The sequence below is a fragment of the Lampris incognitus genome, chromosome 15, assembly GCF_029633865.1.
Source record: "Lampris incognitus isolate fLamInc1 chromosome 15, fLamInc1.hap2, whole genome shotgun sequence".
NCBI classification, from domain to species: Eukaryota; Metazoa; Chordata; class Actinopteri; order Lampriformes; family Lampridae; genus Lampris; species Lampris incognitus.
The window spans coordinates 50,068,864-50,090,308 of record NC_079225.1 but is presented as its reverse complement, the minus strand read 5'-3'; the positions used below and the strand labels follow the sequence as shown (position 1 = coordinate 50,090,308).

The 21,445-nt window shown below is 45.7% G+C and overlaps 1 protein-coding gene across 1 annotated transcript in view; it reads left to right on the top strand.

Annotated features, from left to right (window-relative positions):
* The window catches only part of LOC130124909 (ankyrin repeat and SOCS box protein 2-like), a 53,685-nt gene that overhangs the window by 14,468 nt on the left and 17,772 nt on the right, over positions 1–21,445 (top strand). The window contains exons 5-6 of the mRNA XM_056294255.1: positions 5,840–6,085; positions 21,025–21,196. Coding sequence (XP_056150230.1) covers positions 5,840–6,085; positions 21,025–21,196 — 418 coding nt within the window. The remainder of the gene's footprint in view (positions 1–5,839; positions 6,086–21,024; positions 21,197–21,445) is intronic.

Below are 21,445 nucleotides of genomic sequence, written 5' to 3'. Positions count from 1 at the left end.
GGCACGTGAGGATGCCTCCACCAGGACTTGGCATTTCATTTTCGGGGGGACCCGACGGCAACCTTCAATGACAGTTTCACTACATGGAGGAATGACAACAGCCTGTCTACCAGCCACTTTGACATAGCCTATCTTCCCGTCACGGCCCACATACCGTTGCTCTTTCCTCATCTCGGCCAGGACACAATGTAGACTTGCACTCCCAACATGCTGGTTGTGCCGATTCCATCTTCTGGATCCCTTCCAGGCCGGCAAAGAGGCTATAAAGTTCACCAAGCACATTCATTCCTAATATCCCTGGGGCACCACTTTGGTCTTCCCCATCAGCCTTATCATCTTGTAGCACAAACATACGTTGGCCATGGAGCCTCCTCCCCAGACACTCAATGTCCGCATAGAGACATGCGATTATGGGGATGTCTAGTCCATTTGGCAACTTGACCCACCTGGCAGGAGACAATTTTTTGCCCTAAAACTGCTTCCTAAAGTGTGCCTCGGACACAGTAGTCACTTCGAAGCCGGTATCCAGGAGGCAACATGTCTTCACACCATCAATAAGCACATTTATGGTAAAGCAATTCCCAAATGCACTCACTGGTTCCACTCTTTGCTCCACCTCCAGTGGGTCCAGAGGTGGTTTCGAGGGCTGAACAGAAGCCGTGCTAATGGTTGCCTGTGCTTGTTCCTGCCTGATGCCATGGGACTAGTTCTACGTGGCCTTCCCTTGCCATTCTGGCATACTCGGCTTGCATGCCCAGGTTGCCCACAGGTGTAGTAAATCAGTCTACCATCTTCATCTCTCAGGGGTGGCCTTCCTGTCTCTCCCAGTGGGGTGCCACGTAGCTCTGCCGTTTGTAATGCTCTAAAAAAATCACCTTGTCTAGCAGCAAGTGTCTGTATCGAATCATGCAGTGCCTGTAGTAATAATGCAGGAGAAGCATCTTCAGCAGCCACTGCATTGATTGCACCTTGGTTGGGACCCTTGGTTGGAATGGCTAAGGGGGCTTCCTCCTCTTGGACCAGTCAATCGTGGCCTGCAATAGTGTGCTGAATTTCCATGCAAGCTGCCCTTTTGCTTGTCTTTTCATCTCTCTGCGCAGGGAGTCATCCCGCAAACCCAGCACAAACTGTTCTTTTAGCATTGCATCTGGGTCAGGGGAGCAGTCTGGGTCCTATTGCTTTAGTCTGCTAAGTTTTCTTGGAGGTCATAAGCAAATGCTCTAATCTTTTCACCTGTCGCCTGCTTGCGGTTGTAAAACTCTCTCAATCTTGTGCCTACAGGGGCTTTGTCGCCATATACTTCCTCAAGAATCTGAAAGACCGTTTTGATGTCTGTGGTGCTATCTTCCAGCATGAGCCTTACAGTTAGCAAGTGTTGTTTAACAAGTTCAACTTGATCTTCTTCTAGAACCTTACAAACTTTAAAGTACGACTTCATTGAAGCTACCCACTCTTCTATGCATTCTTCTTCATTACTTTCATTCCCAATAAAGTCTGAGCACTTTCATGGCTTTCTGTATATAAACCATTGCTTGGTTTTTCTGTTCTAGGACTACCTTCGCCAAGGAGAGTGCTTCCCTCTGGTCACTCCTGGCCTGTACAAGGAGCGCTGTATGCTCTCTCATATGAGCAGTCTGTTCAACAAACCTGGCTTGAACATCTTCAAATTGCTGGCATAACTCATCCATTCCTTCTGCCATGCTTACATATACTGAGGACTGGTGCCCTGTCACGCGACTGAAGCTAATCAGGGAAAAATCAAAACAAGAGTTGCTATGGTGAAATTATGCAATATAGTCCGTCCTGTTTGTGTATGCCAAAATGTAACGGGTAACCTGTACTCATGCAGTGGGGTGTTGCATTTTGTGTGCTGGTATAGGCCTAAGTGAATGTGTACCCACCTCACAGCTTCTCGCCCCTTTCTCTCAAGCTAGCAGGCAAAACTGGTAGAATGGTGAACTGGAACAATAGCACATTTATTTGAACTTAAATCAATAAATGCACTCTTTCACACACCAGTGGAGTTTCTTGTAAGTGTCCCAGGGCAATAAATAACCTTATTCATATTTTCAGTACGACATTCCTTCCTAAATTGCTTTTCTCTGCTACTGAGAAAAAAAGGTGAAGGCAGCTTAAGGCTGCGCTTCCAGAATGTAAGAGCTGCAGTTGGTAACTCTGGAGAAAAGAACAAGAGAGAGCGATTTCGAGATTTTGAACACAAATACCAACACCCCCTCTCCAGCCCCTCCCTTCCTCAAGTAGCCCTTCCCCCAAACAAAACTCAGGTATTTTTTTCGGTAAAAAAAAAAAGAACGGTATTTATTTTCTGTTAAAATAGTAAAAATATCTTCGGTATTTTTATTTATTTATTTGTTTATTTTTGCTTGAATATGCTGTTGTTGGCAACGGAGGAATTGGAAATTTACTAGGAGTCGATTCCAACGCTGCCTGAGCTTCGTTGTCCGCCATTGTTATGGATTTCTCGTGAACGCTCAGGAAACTCAGACTGCAACATGATTGACAAGAAGTAGGGACAGCCCCTCAACCTATCAGGGCGGAGAGGCCAGAGGGAGGCCCTGATTGGTCAAAGCTTACGGGAGCGGCAGCATTTTCAGATTCCTGAATACAGAGGCAGCGGATAACACTGAGATCCCGATTTATTCTCAGACCACTTATATTACTGATAGCTGAAAGGGTATTATAGCGTTTTTAAAAAATAAAACACAAAAAAGTTACCAACTACACCTAACCCAGTGCTAAAGTGGACGAAGTCAAGTGGCAGGGAATACTCACAGGAGGGAGGTGGGAGAAAAGGAAGGGAGAAACAGCCAAACATGCCGATCAGGTTCGCTGATGGTGCCGCTCCTACTGCAGCATGGTCCGTTCACCTTACACACGGAAGCCGTCGTCCATTTCCTTGTGTCTCGACAGCCTACCCGAACTCGCAGAACTCCGTTTTGCAGCTACTAACCTTCTGGTTACGTTATCACAAGCAAACATCAACTTCTCCACACTCACATTTTCACCGTCTTCCTTAGCTAGCCGCCATGCTCTTCTTCTCCGCGTAGCGACACAAGTCCCGCCCTCTTCCACCATTCCTCTCCTTCCAATAGGCCCACAGTTCCTGACAGTTGGCCAATGAAGTGCCCACCCATCACCAGAGGCAATTTAACCCTCTACAAGCCAGTCAGTCCCATGTGGCTCACCCCACTTGGGTAACGGGTCGGACCCTTCAGTTGACTGGTTCGCGCATTCGTCCGGTGTGCGGGCTATCCGAGTTCGGTTCCCAGTTGCGGTGGTTCCCGGGCTGCCCCCTGTATTCACTACATTGGTGTCAGAAGTGGGATGGTGAGACCGTGAGGCCATCGGAAGCACGTGCCCAGAAGCGTGAGGGAGCTGATATGCTAAAGCCGGGGACACGCTTCCCCAAAGGAGGGGGATTGTGTAACGACCACGGATGACTAGACTCGATAACCCTTGGCTAACGGGTCGGATCCTTCAGTTGACTGGTTAGCGCAGTCGCCCGTGGTCCGGGCTATCCGGGTTCGGTGGTTCCCAAGCTGCCCCCTGAATTCGCTACAATAGGAACTAAAATTTAACAAAATGTTTCACAGCGAAAGAATATGAGGAACACATCTGTCCACTGATTGGTGATCGTTGGACTCCGTCGCTACTCATTTGCATAAATTTGAACCTTGCTTTTTTTGTTGTTCCAAGTTGCGGCGACTTTGTCGCCTGGTGACTCGCCACAACATGTTGCTCAATGCAGCCCAGTGAACTCTGGAAATGAACGACTTCCGGCCACTTTGTCGCTGCTGGTAAGAACCCAGGCAGGGTTAGTGCGGGCAGCGACAGAGAGCAGCGCTGGTCGAGCGAGCTAGAGAGTGACTGCGGTAGCAAGAACAAACGTCTTTCAAAGGTTTTGAATCACCGCCACCACAAGAGGTTCTTCATCATACCGGTTTACATTTCTGGTCTTTTCTGGTTTCGCCTTACATTTCTGGTCCAATTCAGACTGGACCAGAAATGTAAAAGCGCTTTGAGTGGCTGTTGCAGCTAGAAAAGCGCTGTATAAAATGCAACTTGATTGATTGATTGATTGATTGATTGATTGATTGATTGATTGATTGATTGATTGATTGATTGATCATACTGTCACAACTGCTCAAAAAATATTGGGCTATTAGGTCCAGTAGTATGCGAGGTTAGCCGTGGACACACACACACACACACACACACACACACACACACACACACACACACACACACGCGCGCGCAACCAAACGCGGTAGGGATAAAATAAACTACTGAAGACAAGTTTTAAGGAGTCTTTATCAAAGGGAGGGTCCTTAAAGCTACTAAAGACATGTTTCTAAAAGGTTAATCGAAGAAAGGTTCCTAGAAAATATTAAAGACGGTTTCCAAAGATTAACTAAATACAGGTTACTAAAAACTACTAAAGATACGTTTCTAAGAAAACTACCTAAGACGACTCTATTAAAGAGAGGGTCCTAAAAACTACTAAAGACAAGTTCTTTAATACTTTCAAATACAGGTTCACAAACATTACTTAAGACAGGTTCTTGTAGATTTGACTAACAACAGGTTCCTGAAAACTTTACCAAAGACAGGTTCTTATAAAACTTAGTAACGACAAGTTTCAAACAGACAGCTTCATAAGACTTACTAAAGACAGCAACCTAAATACTACTAAGCACGAGCGCTAAAAGGCTTTCTAAAGACAGCAACCTAAATACTACTAAGCACGAGCGCTAAAAGGCTTTCTAAAGACAGCAACCTAAAAACTACTAAGGACGAGTGCTAAAAGACTTTCTAAAGACAGCAACCTAAAAACTACTAAGCACGAGCGCTAAAAGGCTTTCTAAAGACGGGTTCCTAAAAACCACTAAAAACAGGTTTTTAAAAACATGATTGACAGGATTCTAAAAAAAGACAAAAGACCGGTTCCTGAATCCTTTACTGAAGACATACTCTTAAATTATTAATGCGTATTAAACAACTCACTTGTTTGTCCAAATGTATATTTTTGAACCATTTAACTTGTGTTCGGGGCTTTTTTATTCCACTGACATTTCAGTCATGAAAGTGGTCAATGATCACGTGATCGCTGTTCCTTGATCTCAGTTCAGCATTTGACGCCATTGAACTGGTCATGGTATACTCAGACCAGGCTGCGTGTCTTATACCTGTATACTGTTTTTTTTTCCTGGTCTACCTTGCGTTAGTATTAAAAAAACTTCAGAGGAGGGCGTCCGGGTACCGTAGCGGTCTATTCCGTTGCCTACCAACACGGGAATCGCCAGATCGAATCCCCGTGTTACCTCCGGCTTGGTCGGGCGTCCCTACAGACACAATTGGCCGCGTCTGCGGGTGGGAAGCCGGATGTGTGTATGTGTCCTGGTCGCTGCAATAGCGCCTCCTCTGGTTTGTCCGAGCGCCTGTTCGAGGGGGAACTGGGGGGAATAGCGTGATCCTCCGACGCGCTACGGCCTCCTGGTGAAACTCCTCACTGTCAGGTGAAAAGAAGCAGCTGGTGACTCCACATGTATCGGAGGAGGCATGTGGTAGTCTGCAGCCCTCCCCGGGTCAGCAGAGGGGGTGGAGCAGAGACCGGGACAGCTCGGAAGAGTGGAGTAATTGGCCAAGTACAATTGGGGAGAAAAGGGGGGAGGTGGGGGACCTTCCGTCGCTAGAATCCTGACTGAATCTGGGCCTTATGTTTAGGTAAAAACAGGTTTCAGGTAAGAGCGGCTCTTTAAAGTTTCACTAAATGCTGGCTTTAATAAATGTCTAACTGGAGTCGGGCTTCCGTTTGCAGCTTGTGAAAGGGAAAATGCGGCGATGGTGGCCCTGCTTCTGAATCACGGTGCAGCGGTCAACGCTCACTGCATTCAGGGCTGGACGGCGCTCCAGGAGGCGGTGTATCGGAACAATGTGGAGGTCTGCGAGATGCTGGTGAAGGCCGGCGCCAAGCTAAGTCCAGCCAACATCTACGGGATCACACCTCTGTTCACTGCAGCTCAAAGCGGACGAGTTGAGACGCTTCGCTTTCTCCTCAAACATGGTAAACATCTACTCAAGCCTCGCAGTCTGATAAACATTTCTGGAAATCTAAACAAATTAAAACAATCTAATCCCATTTATCTATATACTACTTCCAAACATAAGATTTACAAAGCCAGTTGATAGATGAAAGAACACAGCCAAAAACGCAAAATGATTCAAATATTAGTCTTTCTAAAACCTGGGTGGTGAGTTCACGTGAACTCACTCATGCCCTCGTGAGGCACAACGCATCATGAAGCAGCTTGTTTGGCTCCACTGCAGTGCGCTGGAAGTTAGTCTTGATGAGGACTTTGTTTGTTTGTTGTCTGTTTCTGTTGGCTCGGTCAATGTTCATTCATTGTTTTACTGATGAGAGATTATGTCAAAAAACCTGTGTGACAAATTATCTAATTTAACCTGATTCAGCATCTTGTATCAACTGTAGTCAGTCGATTGAAATTTTGAAGGCTTGCAAAGACAACACTTTTTTGGGGGGGGGTCAACCAATACCTTTATTTTTCCCCCCTTTTCCACTCCAATTGTATCCAGCCATTTACCCCACTCTCCCGAGCTGTCCCGGTCGCTGCTCCACCCCCTCTGCCGATCCGGGGAGGGCTGCAGACTACCACCTGCCTCCTCCGATACATGTGGAGTCACCAGCCGCTTCTTTTCACCTGACAGTGAGGAGTTTCACCAGAGGGACGTAGCGCGTGGGAGGGTCACGCTATTCCCCCCAGTTCCCCCCGAACAGGCGCCCCTACCGACCAGGGAGGCGCTAGTGCAGCGACCAGGACACATACCCACATCCGGCTTCCCACCCGCAGACACGGCCAATTGTGTCTGTAGGGACGCCCGGCCAAGCCGGAGGTAACACGGGGATTCGAACCAGAGATCCCTGTGTTGGTAGGCAACGGAATAGACCGTCACGCCACCCGGACGCCCTTGGCAATCAATACCTTTAATTTAATTTTCTGATATACAAACACGTACAAAACAGGTCAACAGACCACACAGTATCAAGGGGGGGAGGATATGTCACACACTAAAGAAACACGGGGCGATATTACATCCCCATCAAACACTGCGTCATAGTTTTGCCCCAGGAAGTTGTACCCGTTCACCTGGATACAAAGTTTAATGGGAGAAACGTTTCATCACTCATCTAAGGGACTTTGTCAGTCTCAGCTGACTGCACGTTTCCCCACCCTTATAAACAGCACTGTTGCAGAACGATCAAAACCGGCACAACTGCGTCACAACCGAAACCAATGATCAGTTTATACATGGGGAGAAGAAAAAAGGGGGGGGTTTAAAAAAAACAAAACAAAACAAAACAACCCCATTTACATCGTCAGCCAGTTGACGGTTCCCTGCAGTGTAGGGTGATGGGCTCCTGTAGTTGGTAATATCTTTCAAACTGCTCCAGACTGATGATGTGTCGTTGGCAGAAAACCTGTTTTTCAACTTTCCAGAGTAGCACCTTTTTGCCACTCTGATCTCCTTTGTGAGTGTGTTTTGGTTTTGTTGTACCGGATCCTTTCTCCACCCCAGTAGGCTTCCTCTTGGCCTGGCGAAGCTGCCTGAGTTTAGCTGAGAACCAGGGCTTATTGTTGTTGAAGGCACAGAAGGTTTTGGTGGGTACACATCATCCAGGTCTGTAGATGCAGCCTCCAAAACACTCCAGTCAGTGCAGTTGAGGGAGGCCTGGAGCTCCAGTTTTGACTCATTGGTCCAGTTCCTCAGTTTTAACCACAGGCTTTGCAGATTTTAGTTTCTGCCTATAGGTTGGGATAAGATGAGTCAGGCAGTGATCAGAGTCCCAGGGCTACACAGGGGACAGAGCAATAGGTGCCCTTTAATATTGTGTAGCAATGATCCAGAGTGTTTTTGTCTTTGGTGGGACATTTAACATACTGTCTGTATTTTGGCAGTTTGTGGCTGAGGTCTTGCGCTGTTAAAATCCCCAAGGATAATGAGCAGGGGGTCTGGATATTTGCGCCCCATGTTTTTAATTTGATCAGCCAGGTGTTTTAACACCTCCTTAACACAGGCCTGGGGTGGGATATAGACACCGACCAGAATAAATGATGAAAATTCCCACGGTGAATACAACGGTTTACAGTCAGTGAAAAAGGTCTCTAAGTGAGGGCTGCATGATTTCTTCAACACTGTGACATCCGTACACCTACTACTACTACTTTTGGCTGCTCCCGTTAGGGGTCGCCACAGCGGATCATCCGTTTCCATTTCTTCCTGTCCTCTGCATCTTCCTCTGTCACACCAGCCACCTGCATGTCCTCCCTCACCACATCCATAAACCTCCTCTTTGGCCTTCCTCTTCTCCTCTTCCCTGGCAGCTCCATATTCAGCATCTCAATCTTGCCTCTCTTGCTTTGTCTCCAAACCGTCCAACCTGAGCGGTCCCTCTAATATAATCGTTCCTAATCCTGTCCTTCTTCGTTACTCCCAGTGAAAATCTTAGCATCTTCAACTCTGCCACCTCCAGCTCCGCCTCCTGTCTTTTCGTCAGTGCCACTGTCTCCAAACCATATAACATAGCTGGTCTCACAACCATCTTGTAAACTTTCTCTTTAACTCTTGCTGATACCCTTCTGTCGCAGATCACTCCTGACACACTTCTCCACCCACTCCAACCTGCCTGCACTCTCTTTTTCACCTCTCTACTGCACTCCCCGTTACTTTGGACAGTTGACCCCAAGTATTTAAACTCAAATGCCTTTGTCACCTCCACTCCTTGCATCCTGACCATTCCACTGTCCTCTCTCTCATTCACGCATAGGTATTCTGTCTTGCTCCTACTGACTTTCATTCCTCTTCTCTCCAGTGCATACCTCCACCTCTCCAGGCTCTCCTCAACCTGCACCCTACTCTCGCTACAGATCACAATGTCATCCTCGAACATCATCGTCCATGGAGACTCCTGCCTGATCTTGTCCGTCAACCTGTCCATCACCATTGCAAACAAGAAAGGGCTCAGAGCCGATCCTTGATGTAATCCCACCTCCACCTTGAACCCATCTGTCATTCCAACCGCACACCTCACCATTGTCACACTTCCCTCATACGTATCCTGCACCACTCCTACATACTTCTCTGCAACTCCTGACTTCCTCATACAATACCACACCTCCTCTCTTGGCACCCTGTCGTATGCTTTCTCTAAATCTACAAAGACACAATGCAACTCTTTCTGGCCTTCTCTATACTTCTCAATCAACATTCTCAAAGCAAACATCGCATCTGTGGTGCTCTTTCGTGGCATGAAACCATACTGCTGCTCGCTGATCGTCACCTCTCCTCTTAACCTAGCTTCTATTACTCTTTCCCAAATCTTCATGCTGTGGCTGATCAACTTTATACCTCTGTAGTTGTTACAGTTCTGCACATCGCCCTTGTTCTTGAAAATCGGTACCAGTATGCTTCTTCTCCACTCCTCAGGCATCCTCTCACTTTCCAGGATTGTGTTAAACAACCTAGTTAAAAACTCCACTGCCATCTCTCCTAAACATCTCCATGCCTCCACAGGTATGTCATCAGGACCAACTGCCTTTCCACTCTTCATCCTCTTCATAGCTGCCCTCACTTCCTCCTTGCTAATCCGCTGAACTTCCTGATTCACTATCCCTACATCATCCAACCTTCTCTCGCTCTCATTTTCTTCATTCATCAGCCCCTCAAAGTATTCCTTCCACCTTCTTAGCAAACTCTCCTCGCTTGTCAGCACATTTCCATCTCTATCCTTGATCGCCCTAACTTGCTGCACATCCTTTGCAGCTTGGTCCCTCTGTCTAGCCAATCGGTACAAGTCCTTTTCTCCTTCCTTAGTGTCTAATCTGTCATACAACTCACCATACGCCTTTTCCTTTGCCTTTGCCACCTCTCTCTTTGCTTTACGCTGCATCTCCTTGTACTCCTGTCTACTTTCTTCATCTCTCTTACTATCCCACTTCTTCTTTGCCAACCTTTTCCTCTCTATACTTTGCTGTACTTCCTCATTCCACCACCAAGTCTCCTTGTCTTCCTTCCTCTGTCCAGATGACACACCAAGTACCTTCCTAGCTGTCTCCCTCACTATTTCTGCAGTGGTTGTCCAGCCATCTGGCAACTCTTCACTACCACCCAGTGCCTGTCTTAACTCCTGCCTGAACTCCACGCAACAGTCTTCCTTCTTCAACTTCCACCATTTGATCTTCGGCTGTGTCTTCACTCACTTCCTCTTCTTGGTCTCCAAAGTCATCCTACAGACCACCATCCGATGCTGCCTAGCTACGTTCTCCCCTGTCACCACCTTGCAGTCTCCAGTCCCTTTTAGATGGCGCCCTCTACATAAGACATAGTCCACCTGTGTGCACTTTCCTCCACTCTTGTACGTCACCCTGTGTTCCTCCCTCTTCTTGAAATATGTATTCACCACAGCCATTTCCATCCTTTTCGCAAAATCGACCACCATCTGTCCTTCCACATTTCTCTTCTTGGCTCCATACCTTCCCATCACCTCCTCATCACCTCTGTTCCCTTCACCAACATGTCCATTGAAGTCCGCTCCAATCACCACTCTCTCCTCCTTGGGTACCCTCTCCACCATGTCGTCCAACTCACTCCAGAATTCTTCTTTTTCATCCATCTCACACCCAACTTGCGGGGCATATGCGCTGATAACATTCAGCAATAAACCTTCAATTTCCAGCTTCATACTCATCACTCTGTCTGACACTCTTCACCTCCAGCACGCTCTTGACATACTCTTCCTTCAGAATTACCCCTACCCTGTTACTCCTCCCATTCACACCATGGTAGAATAGTTTGAACCCACCTCCGATACTCCTGGCCTTACTCCCCTTCCACCTGGTCTCTTGCACACACAGTATGCCTACCTTTCTTCTTTCCATCATGTCAGCCAGCTCTCTCCATTTACCAGTCATAGTGCCAACATTCAAAGTTCCGACTCTCACCTCCACATGCCTACCCTTCCTCCTCTCTAGCTGCCTCTGGACATGCTTTCCCCCTCTCCTTCTCCTTCGCCCAACAGTAGCATAGTTTTCACCGACACCCTGCTGGTTAACAGTACCGGTGGCGGTCGTTGGTAACCCGGGCCTCGACCGATCCGGTATGTAAGTCTTATTTATGATCCGCATATTTGATTTGGCAAAGATTTTACGCCGGATGCCCTTCCTGACGCAACCCTCCCCATTTGTCCGGGCTTGGGACCGGCACTAAGGATGCACTGGCTTGTGCATCCTCAGTGGATGGGTTTACCACCATCATCACCACGGATGCTAAATTCAGAAATGAAAACGCCAGAACACCGGTTGGAAATTTCTGGAACATCTACTGAGTACATAGCTCCAGCAACAACTCAAAACCCTCAAAAACCTCAAACCTCTCAGGCAGCAAGCGTTTCCCACCAAGCCACACCATGCAAAGCAAAATTCAAAAGCAAACACTTGAATCATGACCAATGAGTTGGAGACTCAAATAAAGGTGAAGAAAGGGGTATCACTGATGTCATAAGGAGACAAAATAAAATAACTGCAATGCTGGTTAAGCAACATCAATCATCACTTCTTCCTGCCAGAGAAATTCTTGTATTTGATGGGGGTGCTCTGCAGTACCGATCATTTATCAAGGCTTTTAACAAGGAATAGAGTGCACAGGAACCAAAGTTGTGTAGACATATGCCCTGCTTGACCCAGGAAGCACTGCAACCTTTTGTACAGAGGTATTAATGGCAGAGCTAAACACCAGTTGAAAGAAAATGAAAGTACTTCACAAAACTATGGGTCAGGAGAAGGCTGTGCCCAGTTACAGGACTCCTGGAAAGGAAGTGGCTGCGCTGAAAGGGAGCACATTCCTTAAGTTGCCAGATGTATTCTCGCAAGAGTCTATCCCTGTAACCAAAGAGGACATCATAAAATTGCCTTACCTGAAGGATGTAGAATTGGCACCAATCGATGCAAGCATTGGGCTACTGATTGGTGCAAATGCTCCAGAAGTCTTGGAGCCATGGAGAGTTATAAACAGCGAAGGTAATGGACCGTTTGCTAAGATGGGTAATTAATGGCCCACTCGGTCACAGGGAGGACAATGACATGAGCTATTTCCATCCTGTACAAGTTAATAGGATAGGCATTGCCGACTTGGAAGAGCTACTAACCCAGCAGTACACTCAGGATTTTGCCGAGCAGCATTACAAAAAGACAGAAATGTCTGTGGAGGACAAACAGTTTATGAGCATCGTCTCAGACTCAGCAGTGTTAAAGGATGGGCATTACTACTTAAAGCTGCCATTTCGTGAGCCAGATGTAATCATGCCCAACAACAAGCATATAGCCCTGCAAAGAGCACAAAAGCTGCTGAAAAGGTTTAAAAGAGACCAAGCATTCCTGGATGAGTACAAGGCCTTCTTGCATGATGTTGTTGTAAAGGAATATGCGGAGGCCGTACCTCAGGACCAGTTGGAGACAGAAAGTGGCAAAGTGTGGTCCATACCGCATTATGGGGTCTACCACCCACGCAAAAAGAAGTTACGCGTGGTGTTTGACTGTGCATCGTCGTTTCATGGGACCTCTCTGTTGTAATACAGTAATTTGACAATGGGTGTCGCTAATGCGCTGTACTGTCCTTTAGTGTCTGCTTGTCGTTCCGGTTTGACTTTCTGAATAAACACGTGAAAGAGCAATAGGTTATGGGCCCAGAGCTTCGCTAAAAGGCTGTTTTGCACGTAGTTTTGTGTGAGATAAACGGTGTTGTGGAATTCACAATGGAAGATAAGTTGTTTATTGACAAGCTGAGCGGACCAGAGAACTGGGCAACGTGGAAATTTCAGATGGAACACTTCCTGAAAGCGAAAGGACTATGGGGCATGCTAATGGAGACAGATATCCTAGCCGCAGATGCTAATGCACACGCACAAACTGAATTCACGAAACGTAGAGAGAAGGTGTTCTCTGTGTTAGTGCTGAATGTAAGTACACCCCAGTTGCACCTGATAACAAGCTGCCAGACTCCAAAAAAGGCGTGGAACACGCTGAAAGGACATTTTGAGAGAGATACTTTGGCAAATAAACTGTTCCTGAAGAAAAAATATTTCAGATGTGAAATGAAGGAAGGAGAAAGTTTAAATGAACATTTAAAATGAATGAAGGAACTGACTGATCAGCTAGGAGCAATAGGTTCTGTGATTGAAGAGGAAGACCAAATTATAACACTCTTGGGTAGTTTGCCACCAAGCTATGCTACAATTGTCACTGCGCTAGAAACAAAGATTGACAATTTGACACTGCAGTTTGTTCAGCAAGCATTAATAAATGAAGAGCAAAAGCGAGTGAATGCTAATGATAACTCCAGTGGTGCTACGTCAGGTGGTGCATCAGTCATGTCATCACAATTTCGTGGAGATATGTAGGCTAACTCCAAGGCAGTGGGAGCTGAACGATCAAGCATGTGGAGATGTTACAAATGTGGGAAAGAATTACATATAAAGCGCGACTGTCCAAGTTGGAAAAATAAAAATAAACCCCAACAAGGCCAAAAGCATGATGTGTGAAGATGCAGAAGATTCATCTGAAAGTGCCTTTGTTGCTAAAGAGGCAAACCTGACTGAGAGGCCACAACAGCTCGAATGGTTGATTGATTCGGGAGCATCAAAGCACATGGCATGTGATAAAGAAATTCTTCAAGACTACCAGCAATTCTCAAAAGCACAGTCTGTGTAACTCGGTGATGGCAGGGTGGTTGACGCCCTAGGCCTTGGCAATGTCAAAATGAGAATGACCTTCAAAGTAAGTGATGTAAAAATGTCACAATGTATGACATACTGTATATGTTCCAAAGCTATCTGGGAATCTGTTCTCAGTGGGAGCTGCTGCCAGAAAAGGAACTACGGTGCAGTTCAAGAAGTCTCACTGTTACATACATGGGAAAGATGGAACTCTTCAAGGAATGGGAAGACAAAGATCTGACGGGCTGTATCAGCTGGACGTCGAAGGAAGTTCGTCTGTCTGTCATGGTGCATCAAGTGTATCAGTAGCAGCCAGCCTGTGGCACCAGCGCCTGGGTCACACCACCAAGCTGAAGGAACTAAAAGATCTGGTGAACGGAGTGGACTTCTCAGCAGAGAAAGAGGTTCCTTTCTATGAAGGATGTGTGGAAGGCAAGCTGTCTAGAAAGCCATACAAGCCAGTTGGAGAAATCCATTCCAAACGCAAGTTGCAGCTGATCCATAGTGACGTCTGTGGTCCCATGCAGACTTAATGTATAGGTGGAGCAAAATATTTTGTGACTTTTATCGATGATTACTCTAGATGCTGCAAGGTATAATTTCTGAAACAGAAGAGTGAAGTCCTTAGCAAATTCAAGGAATTTGAGAAAACATTCTCCAATGAGTGTGGGTAGAACGTCACGAGGCTGAGAACAGACAATGGCAGTGAGTACACATCAAAGGAGTTTCAAGAATATTTGAAGGCTCAAGGTATCCACCATGAGATGACTGTACCTCACTCACCACAGCAAAATGGTATTGCAGAAAGAAAAAATAGGACATTAATTGAAGCAGCTAGAAGTATGCTGTCTCATGCTAAGTTGCCAAAGATGTACTGGGCAGAGGCTGTAGCAACCGCAGCCTACATACAGAACAGGCTGCCCACATCTGTCCTGAAGCAAAAGACTCCCTACGAGAGATGGTGTGGCAAAAAGCCGGACATGAGTCACATGAGAGTGTTTGGCTGTGTTGCTTATGCACATATCCCAGACATAAAGAGAAGAAAACTGGACAAAAAGGCTGTGAAGCTTCGTTTCATGGGATATGCAAACAATGCCAAAGGCTATCGCCTATTTGATGAAGAGAAAATGAGGATTCTAATTCGTCGTGATGTCATCTTTAATGAATCAGACTTCGACTGGAAACAGGAAGTGGAAGTGACCTGCTCAGAGAACGAGGTAACCATGAACCCAGATGAGAGTGGAACACCAGATGACGAGATCACTGTCGATGAAGCTGCTAGAGAAGGCGGCAGAATCAGAAGGGCTCCAAGGAGATATGGATATGATGAGTTTGCTGATAAAGTGACTTTTGATCATCATGCCAATGTGTGTCGTGTCATAGAGCCAAGCACATTGAAAGAAGCAATGATGAGTACTAATGCAAAGGAATGGCAGGAGGTGGCTGACTTGGAATATGAGTCGCTGCTGGCAAATGAGACATGGGACTTAGTGGATTTACCAAGGGATAGAAAGGCCATAGGATCAAGATGGGTGTTCAAAGTCAAGCATCATAGCGATGGATGAGTGGAGAGATACAAGTCCAGACTCGTCGCCAAGGGCTACTCACAGTTGTATGGTGCTGACTATGATGAAACTTTTTCACCCGTGGTACGATTCAGCTCAATTCGTACATTACTGTCCTTTGCCATCCAGAACAATCTACATGTGCACCAGATGGACGTAGTAACTGCATTCCTTAATGGACACCTGGAAGAAGAAATCTATATGGAGCAACCAGAGGGATACATCAAACCAGGGCAGGAACACCTGGTGTGTAAACTGAAGAAATCAATCTATGGACTGAAGCAGTCGACTCACTGCTGGAGCAAGGCTTTCACAGAGTTCACGATGGAAATTGGATTTAAACAGAGCACATCAGACCCCTGTGTATTTGTGAGATCAAGACAAGAGCTTGAGATACTCGCTGTTTATGTGGATGATCTGATTCTGATTACAGAGTCGATTGCAAGCATGAACGAGTTGAAAATGGCTCTCAAGAAGCGCTACAAGATGAAGGACATGGGTGAGCTGTCCTATATATTGGGCATCTTTGTTGTCCAAGACAAAGAAAATAACTGTGTCTTACTTCATCAGAAGCATTACATTGAAGCCATTCTTCAGAAATATGGGATGGATAATGCAAATCCTGTTGCAACTCCTGCTGATGCCAACGTCAAATTTAAAAAAAAGTGATGGTGTCAGTAAGCCTGTGAACCAAAGTACCTATCAGTCCATGGTAGGAAGTCTGCTGTATGCTGCGATGGCCACACGACCAGACATAAGCTTAAGCAGTGAGTGCTGTGTCAAAGTTCAATGCAAATCCAGATGCTGCACTTCTGACTGCTGTGAAGAGAATACTTCGATACTTGAAAGGTAGAGTGAAACTTGCTCTCAAGTATGAGCGGTCAGAGTCTAGAACTTTGATCGGCTTCTCAGATGCCGACAGGGCCGGTGATCAGGATGACCGCCACTCAACAACCGGCAACATATTCTTACTGACTGGAGGAGCAGTGAGCTGGCTCGGCAAGAAACAGGCAACAGTTGCACTTTCAACAGCAGAAGCTGAGTAAGTCGCACTCAGTCAAGCTGCTCAAGAGGGTACCTGGCTGAGACGATTATTGAATGATTTCAGAATGGATGCTACACCCACAGTGATCCTGGAGGACAACCAAGGAGCCATTGCAATCACGAAGAATCCAGTGGATCACTCAAGGACTAAACACACAGACATTCGCTACCACTACATCCGTGAACGTGTGCAGAATGGGCAAATAGAACTGCAATATTGCCCAACAAATGACATGAAGGCAGATATCTTGACCAAGCCACTGACTAAACAGAAGTTTGAATATCTTAGGAGAGAGATTGGGCTTTTCCCTATGTAATTCTGTTTACTGTAATAGGCACTGTTTTTCTGCTGAAAATGGTAAGAAAGCTGTAAACAAGGTAAAAGGAGAAAGAAAAGGAATCTTACAAGTTTTTTCAGTTTAAAGATTTATTATCTTGACATTATTTGTGAAGGAGAGCACGGCTCTTAGTAATATAATTTAGTGTGAAGTGCCTTAATGCCATTGTGAAATTTAGTGGGAGTGTTGTAATACAGTAATTTGACAATGGGTGTCGCTAATGCGCTCTACTGTCCTCTAGTGTCTGCTTGTAGTTCCGGTTTGACTTTCTGAATAAACACGTGAAAGAGCTATACTCTCTGAATAGAGAATTGCTGCAAGATCCAGACTTGACCAATAAGCTGATTGGCGTTATGTTAAGATTTCGTCTGGGTCCTATTGCTCTGATGACCGACATCGAAGGCATGTTTCACCGGGTGAGAGTGGCAAGAGTAGATGTTGATTTCTTGCGCTTTCTCTGGTGGCCAGATGGAGACATCACTAAAGAGCTTGTGGAGCATAGGATGACAGTCCACATTTTTGGAGCTGTATCGTCACCCAGCTGTGCTACATTCGCCTTGCTAAAGACAGCAGAAGACAATCAGAATGAATACCCAGCTGAGGTAGTGGACACTGTAAGACAGAATTTTTATGTGGACGACTGTCTTAAGTCAGTGAACTCCATGGAGCAAGCAGCATGGCTGTACAGGAACCTCAAAGAGATGTACAGCAAAGGAGGATTTCATCTGAATAAGTGGATCTGTAACCATCGCTCTGTCCTTGCCATAATCCCTGAGGAAGAAAGAGCCAAATAAATCAAGACTTTGAATTTTGACAGGGATAAGCTTCCCATGGAAAGGGTCCTCGGAACTCATGGGGATGTTGAGGATGATGCTTTCACCTTTAGCACAGTTTTGAAACCTCAGCCAACAGGCCTGTTTTGGAAAAGGTGGGTCAAGGAGTACCTCACTATGATGCAGGAACGCCAAAAATGGCATAAACCACGGAGAAGTTTCACCATTGGGGAACCTGTTCTTGTGGTGGAGGACGCTTCACCCAGGAACTCACGGCTCATGGGACGCATCATAGAGACAATGGCAGACTCTAAAGGACATGTTCGCCGTGTTCGTCTCGAGACAAAGCCATCTGTTTTGGAGCGATCCCGTCATGAAGCTGTGTCTCTTGTTGGACGCAGAGTGAAGCCTTCACAAAGGTTTCATGTTCTCGAGCCAGCCCCAGCTCTGCACTTATACTGACGTGACCTCACACACACACACACACACACACCCCTCTCTTCCCAAAGACAATGCGACGCTGCCACACATGGTAGTCATGATGAACTTGAACATTTTTCCATTTTTTCGCTTTTTTTTTGTTTTGTTTTTTGAATAGACTAATTGCGCTAGCAGGCTTTGGGCTTGCTATTTTTCGAGCCTTATGCACCGTTGACATTATTAAGGCTGGACTTCGAATACCATAGCAATGTTTTCTAACATGTAAAATGTGAAAAAAAAGTTTTTTTTACTATGTAGTAGCGGCTTCTAGTAATTGTTGGGTAATTGGTAATTGATTATTACAATTAGAGGCCGCAATGTCGCAGCCGTTACTTTGGTTTTTGGTAAATGCTTTTGCGCTTGTTAGTCCTGGTTTAGAAACAAGTTTGGAACATTTTTGAGTTTGTGAATAAACGTAATTATTTTTTGAAATGGCGAGTGGCAAAGTTTTTTTTGGGGGTTTTTTTTTGGAAGTGAAACAAAGTCGACCCCGTCTTCAGAGCCCGCGGCTTGTATCGTGGAAAAGACCACACAAGCGGTTCTGAATCTCCGCTGCCGCAGTTCAACGAGCGCTCCGGCTCACTTATCCCATGGGCGTCTCCGTCCAGCCCAGTGGTCCAGCGTGTCAGTGTCACGGTTTGCCTCGCTCAGGCGTGAAAAGTACACACGTGTATGAAGGTGAAGTGCCAGCAGGGGGCGATGATTAACTCAATGCCAGCAACTCCTCACGGAGGAAAAGAAGCATACAGCATTTTCCAAAATCCCTCGCCTAATCCTAACCCAACCATAACCCTAACCTAACCCTAACCCTAACCCAACCCTAACCCTAACCCTAACCCAACCATAACCCTAACCCAACCCTAACCGTAACCATAACCCACACCTAAACCTATCCCTAACCCTAACCCTAACCTGCCTTCACCTCTTAATCATCGCCCCCTGCTGGCACTGCACCTTCATACACGCGTGTACTTTTCACACCTGAGCGAGGCAAACCGTGACACTGACACGCTGGACCAGCGGGTGTATTACACGCTTTGGCGTGATACCGGGTTGCTCCGTCGGAGTCTGCACAGAGCTGCAACAGCCAAAAGCTCCACAAGACTTTCGTTGAAATGTTCAGCTAACGTTGTCTGTTCAGTTGTCCAGTGGACAGTTGGACACTTGAAAGTTCTTCCCTGCTGTATGTGATCAGTGCTGGAAACGAAACAAATAAAAACATAAAAAATACAAGAGAGCACAGAACCGAGGCAGAGAGCGCAGAACCGAGGCTGCCATCTTGATGGCATATTAAACCTGACAGACGTATTACCTCCACCAGCTGTGCGCAGATTCAACCTGTGGCAGGGTCCAAAGTCAGTGAGTTAGGTATCCCAGGCAAACCCCCAGGTTGTCATGGTAATGCTACGCCAGACTACTTAACACAGAGAATTCAGAGACAAAGTTCTTCACAGTACTATCACACTTTTTTAACGCTTGCAATTATGGCACACATAAAGCATAGTTACCAAAGTGTGCATGCTCCTCTGAGAGCGCCCCTCCTTTACAGTAAGGAGGTGCACTCCCTGTGATGGGTGACTATAGGGCAGTTGTTGGTTCTTGTTCTACTTATCCGAGTTTCCATCTACAGGGTGCAGTTTCACAGGTGTAAATGCTTCCTGTTATCTCTCGACTCTCCCACGTGTCTCTTGTCTTATGCTAACAGTTGACACAGTTCCTGTTTATCCAATTCTGCAACCATTTCTAAGAAGTTGTCCTTCTCTCTTTACCTTTGCACTGAGCTTGAACTCCTGCTTTCAGCTGCTGTCTGCTTGGCAGCCACTTGCAGCGCTACTGCCGAGGTGTTGCTATCTGATAAAGTACAGAGTCCTTCTTGTTGACCTGGTCACATCATGTCAAGGCAATGTTGTATTTTTCCATAACATGAGCCACAGATAGCTAAAAAGCTATACCAGAATAAGCTTGCAACACACTGCTTTTTCAATCTAACATCTATACCACCGTATACCATCGTACAAAGGTCAAAATACTCACTGTCTGGTGTAGTACACACGCCGTTTTGTTTTAATAGCGTTTAATAATTCACGAACTTACCTGAAAATTGAAGGATGGCAATGGGAGAAAGCATTCACCAGACGGCTGTGCAAGAAAGTACGGAAACGCGTTGGGACAATCGTCATTGAGTTCAAAGCCTGTAGTGCATTTAATCAGCTTGATTATATAGATTCTATTCAGGATAGTTTGCAATTCCAACACTTATTACTCTTATATTAATGCAACGAAACGCTCTTGATTTAACCATCAAAACACTATTATTCAACAGGTTCACCTTAAATAATTATTTAATGTCAACAACATCCATGTTTCATTTCTTAGAGTGCATGCTGGGGTGTAATCTGCAGACGGTGTAGTAGTCTAAATTGAGTTTCCTTTGTCCTATTACAAACCAAAATGTTATTTGTGCTTTTCCGTATTTCTAACCAGATTGCTCCCAACCAGGTTGTCTATATTCAGGTCATTATTCCAATCTCTGGGCATGAATGCAGGTTTGCCTTTATCACATTTAGCAAATGCTCTATACCCAAGCTCCAGATGGCTTTCTTCCTTCCAGCAGAAAGTGTGTTCTCCAGCAGAGAATGTTGATGACAAAGGCCAGTGTCTTTGCGGCTATTTAAAAAAAAAAAGTGTATCTGGAGATATCTAAAAACTAACTTCGTGGTATATTTCTTACATAGCTGATCAAATGAATGTAGTAGTTTATTTTCATATAAAAGCCCAATTGTAACAATCCCTTTACCGTCCCACAAATCAGAGGCCCTATTTGTGTTACCAGGAGAAAATTCTATGTTGCCCCTTACTGGCGAGAGGGAGGGCAGTTGTGCAAAGACAATATTAATATAGTCAAATCTGCTGGTTGTGAAAGCACAAGTTTCTAAGAATCAGATGGTGACAGGAATAATGTATATTTAGAAATATTTTCAAAAGAGTATCTTAAACTGTATTTGTATATTGTGTAGGTGCAGATGTGAATAGCCAGGCTGCAGATGGAGCTACAGCCCTGTATGAAGCTGTTAAGAATGGACATGAGGAGGTGGTGGAGCTCCTTCTCTCTCAAAGAGCAGACGCCAACAAACCCGGAAAGACTGGCTTACTACCGCTTCACATAGCAGCTAAACAAGAGACTGACATGTACGTACACTGAACAAAAACCCTTCCTTCATTCATTAGTCCAGTAGATCAGCCAGAGTAGACACTGTCACCTGGTGGGAGCTTTTAACCAGACATCAGATCTACATTCATCATTCAAATCTTACTTTATTCAGACGCATAGGTAGGTCCATATTAAAGCGAAAAAGGCCACACAGGACAACACAAAAATATAGCTAAGAGCCGCTCACAAGTCCACAATGATTAACAGCTATACAGACATTTGTGCCA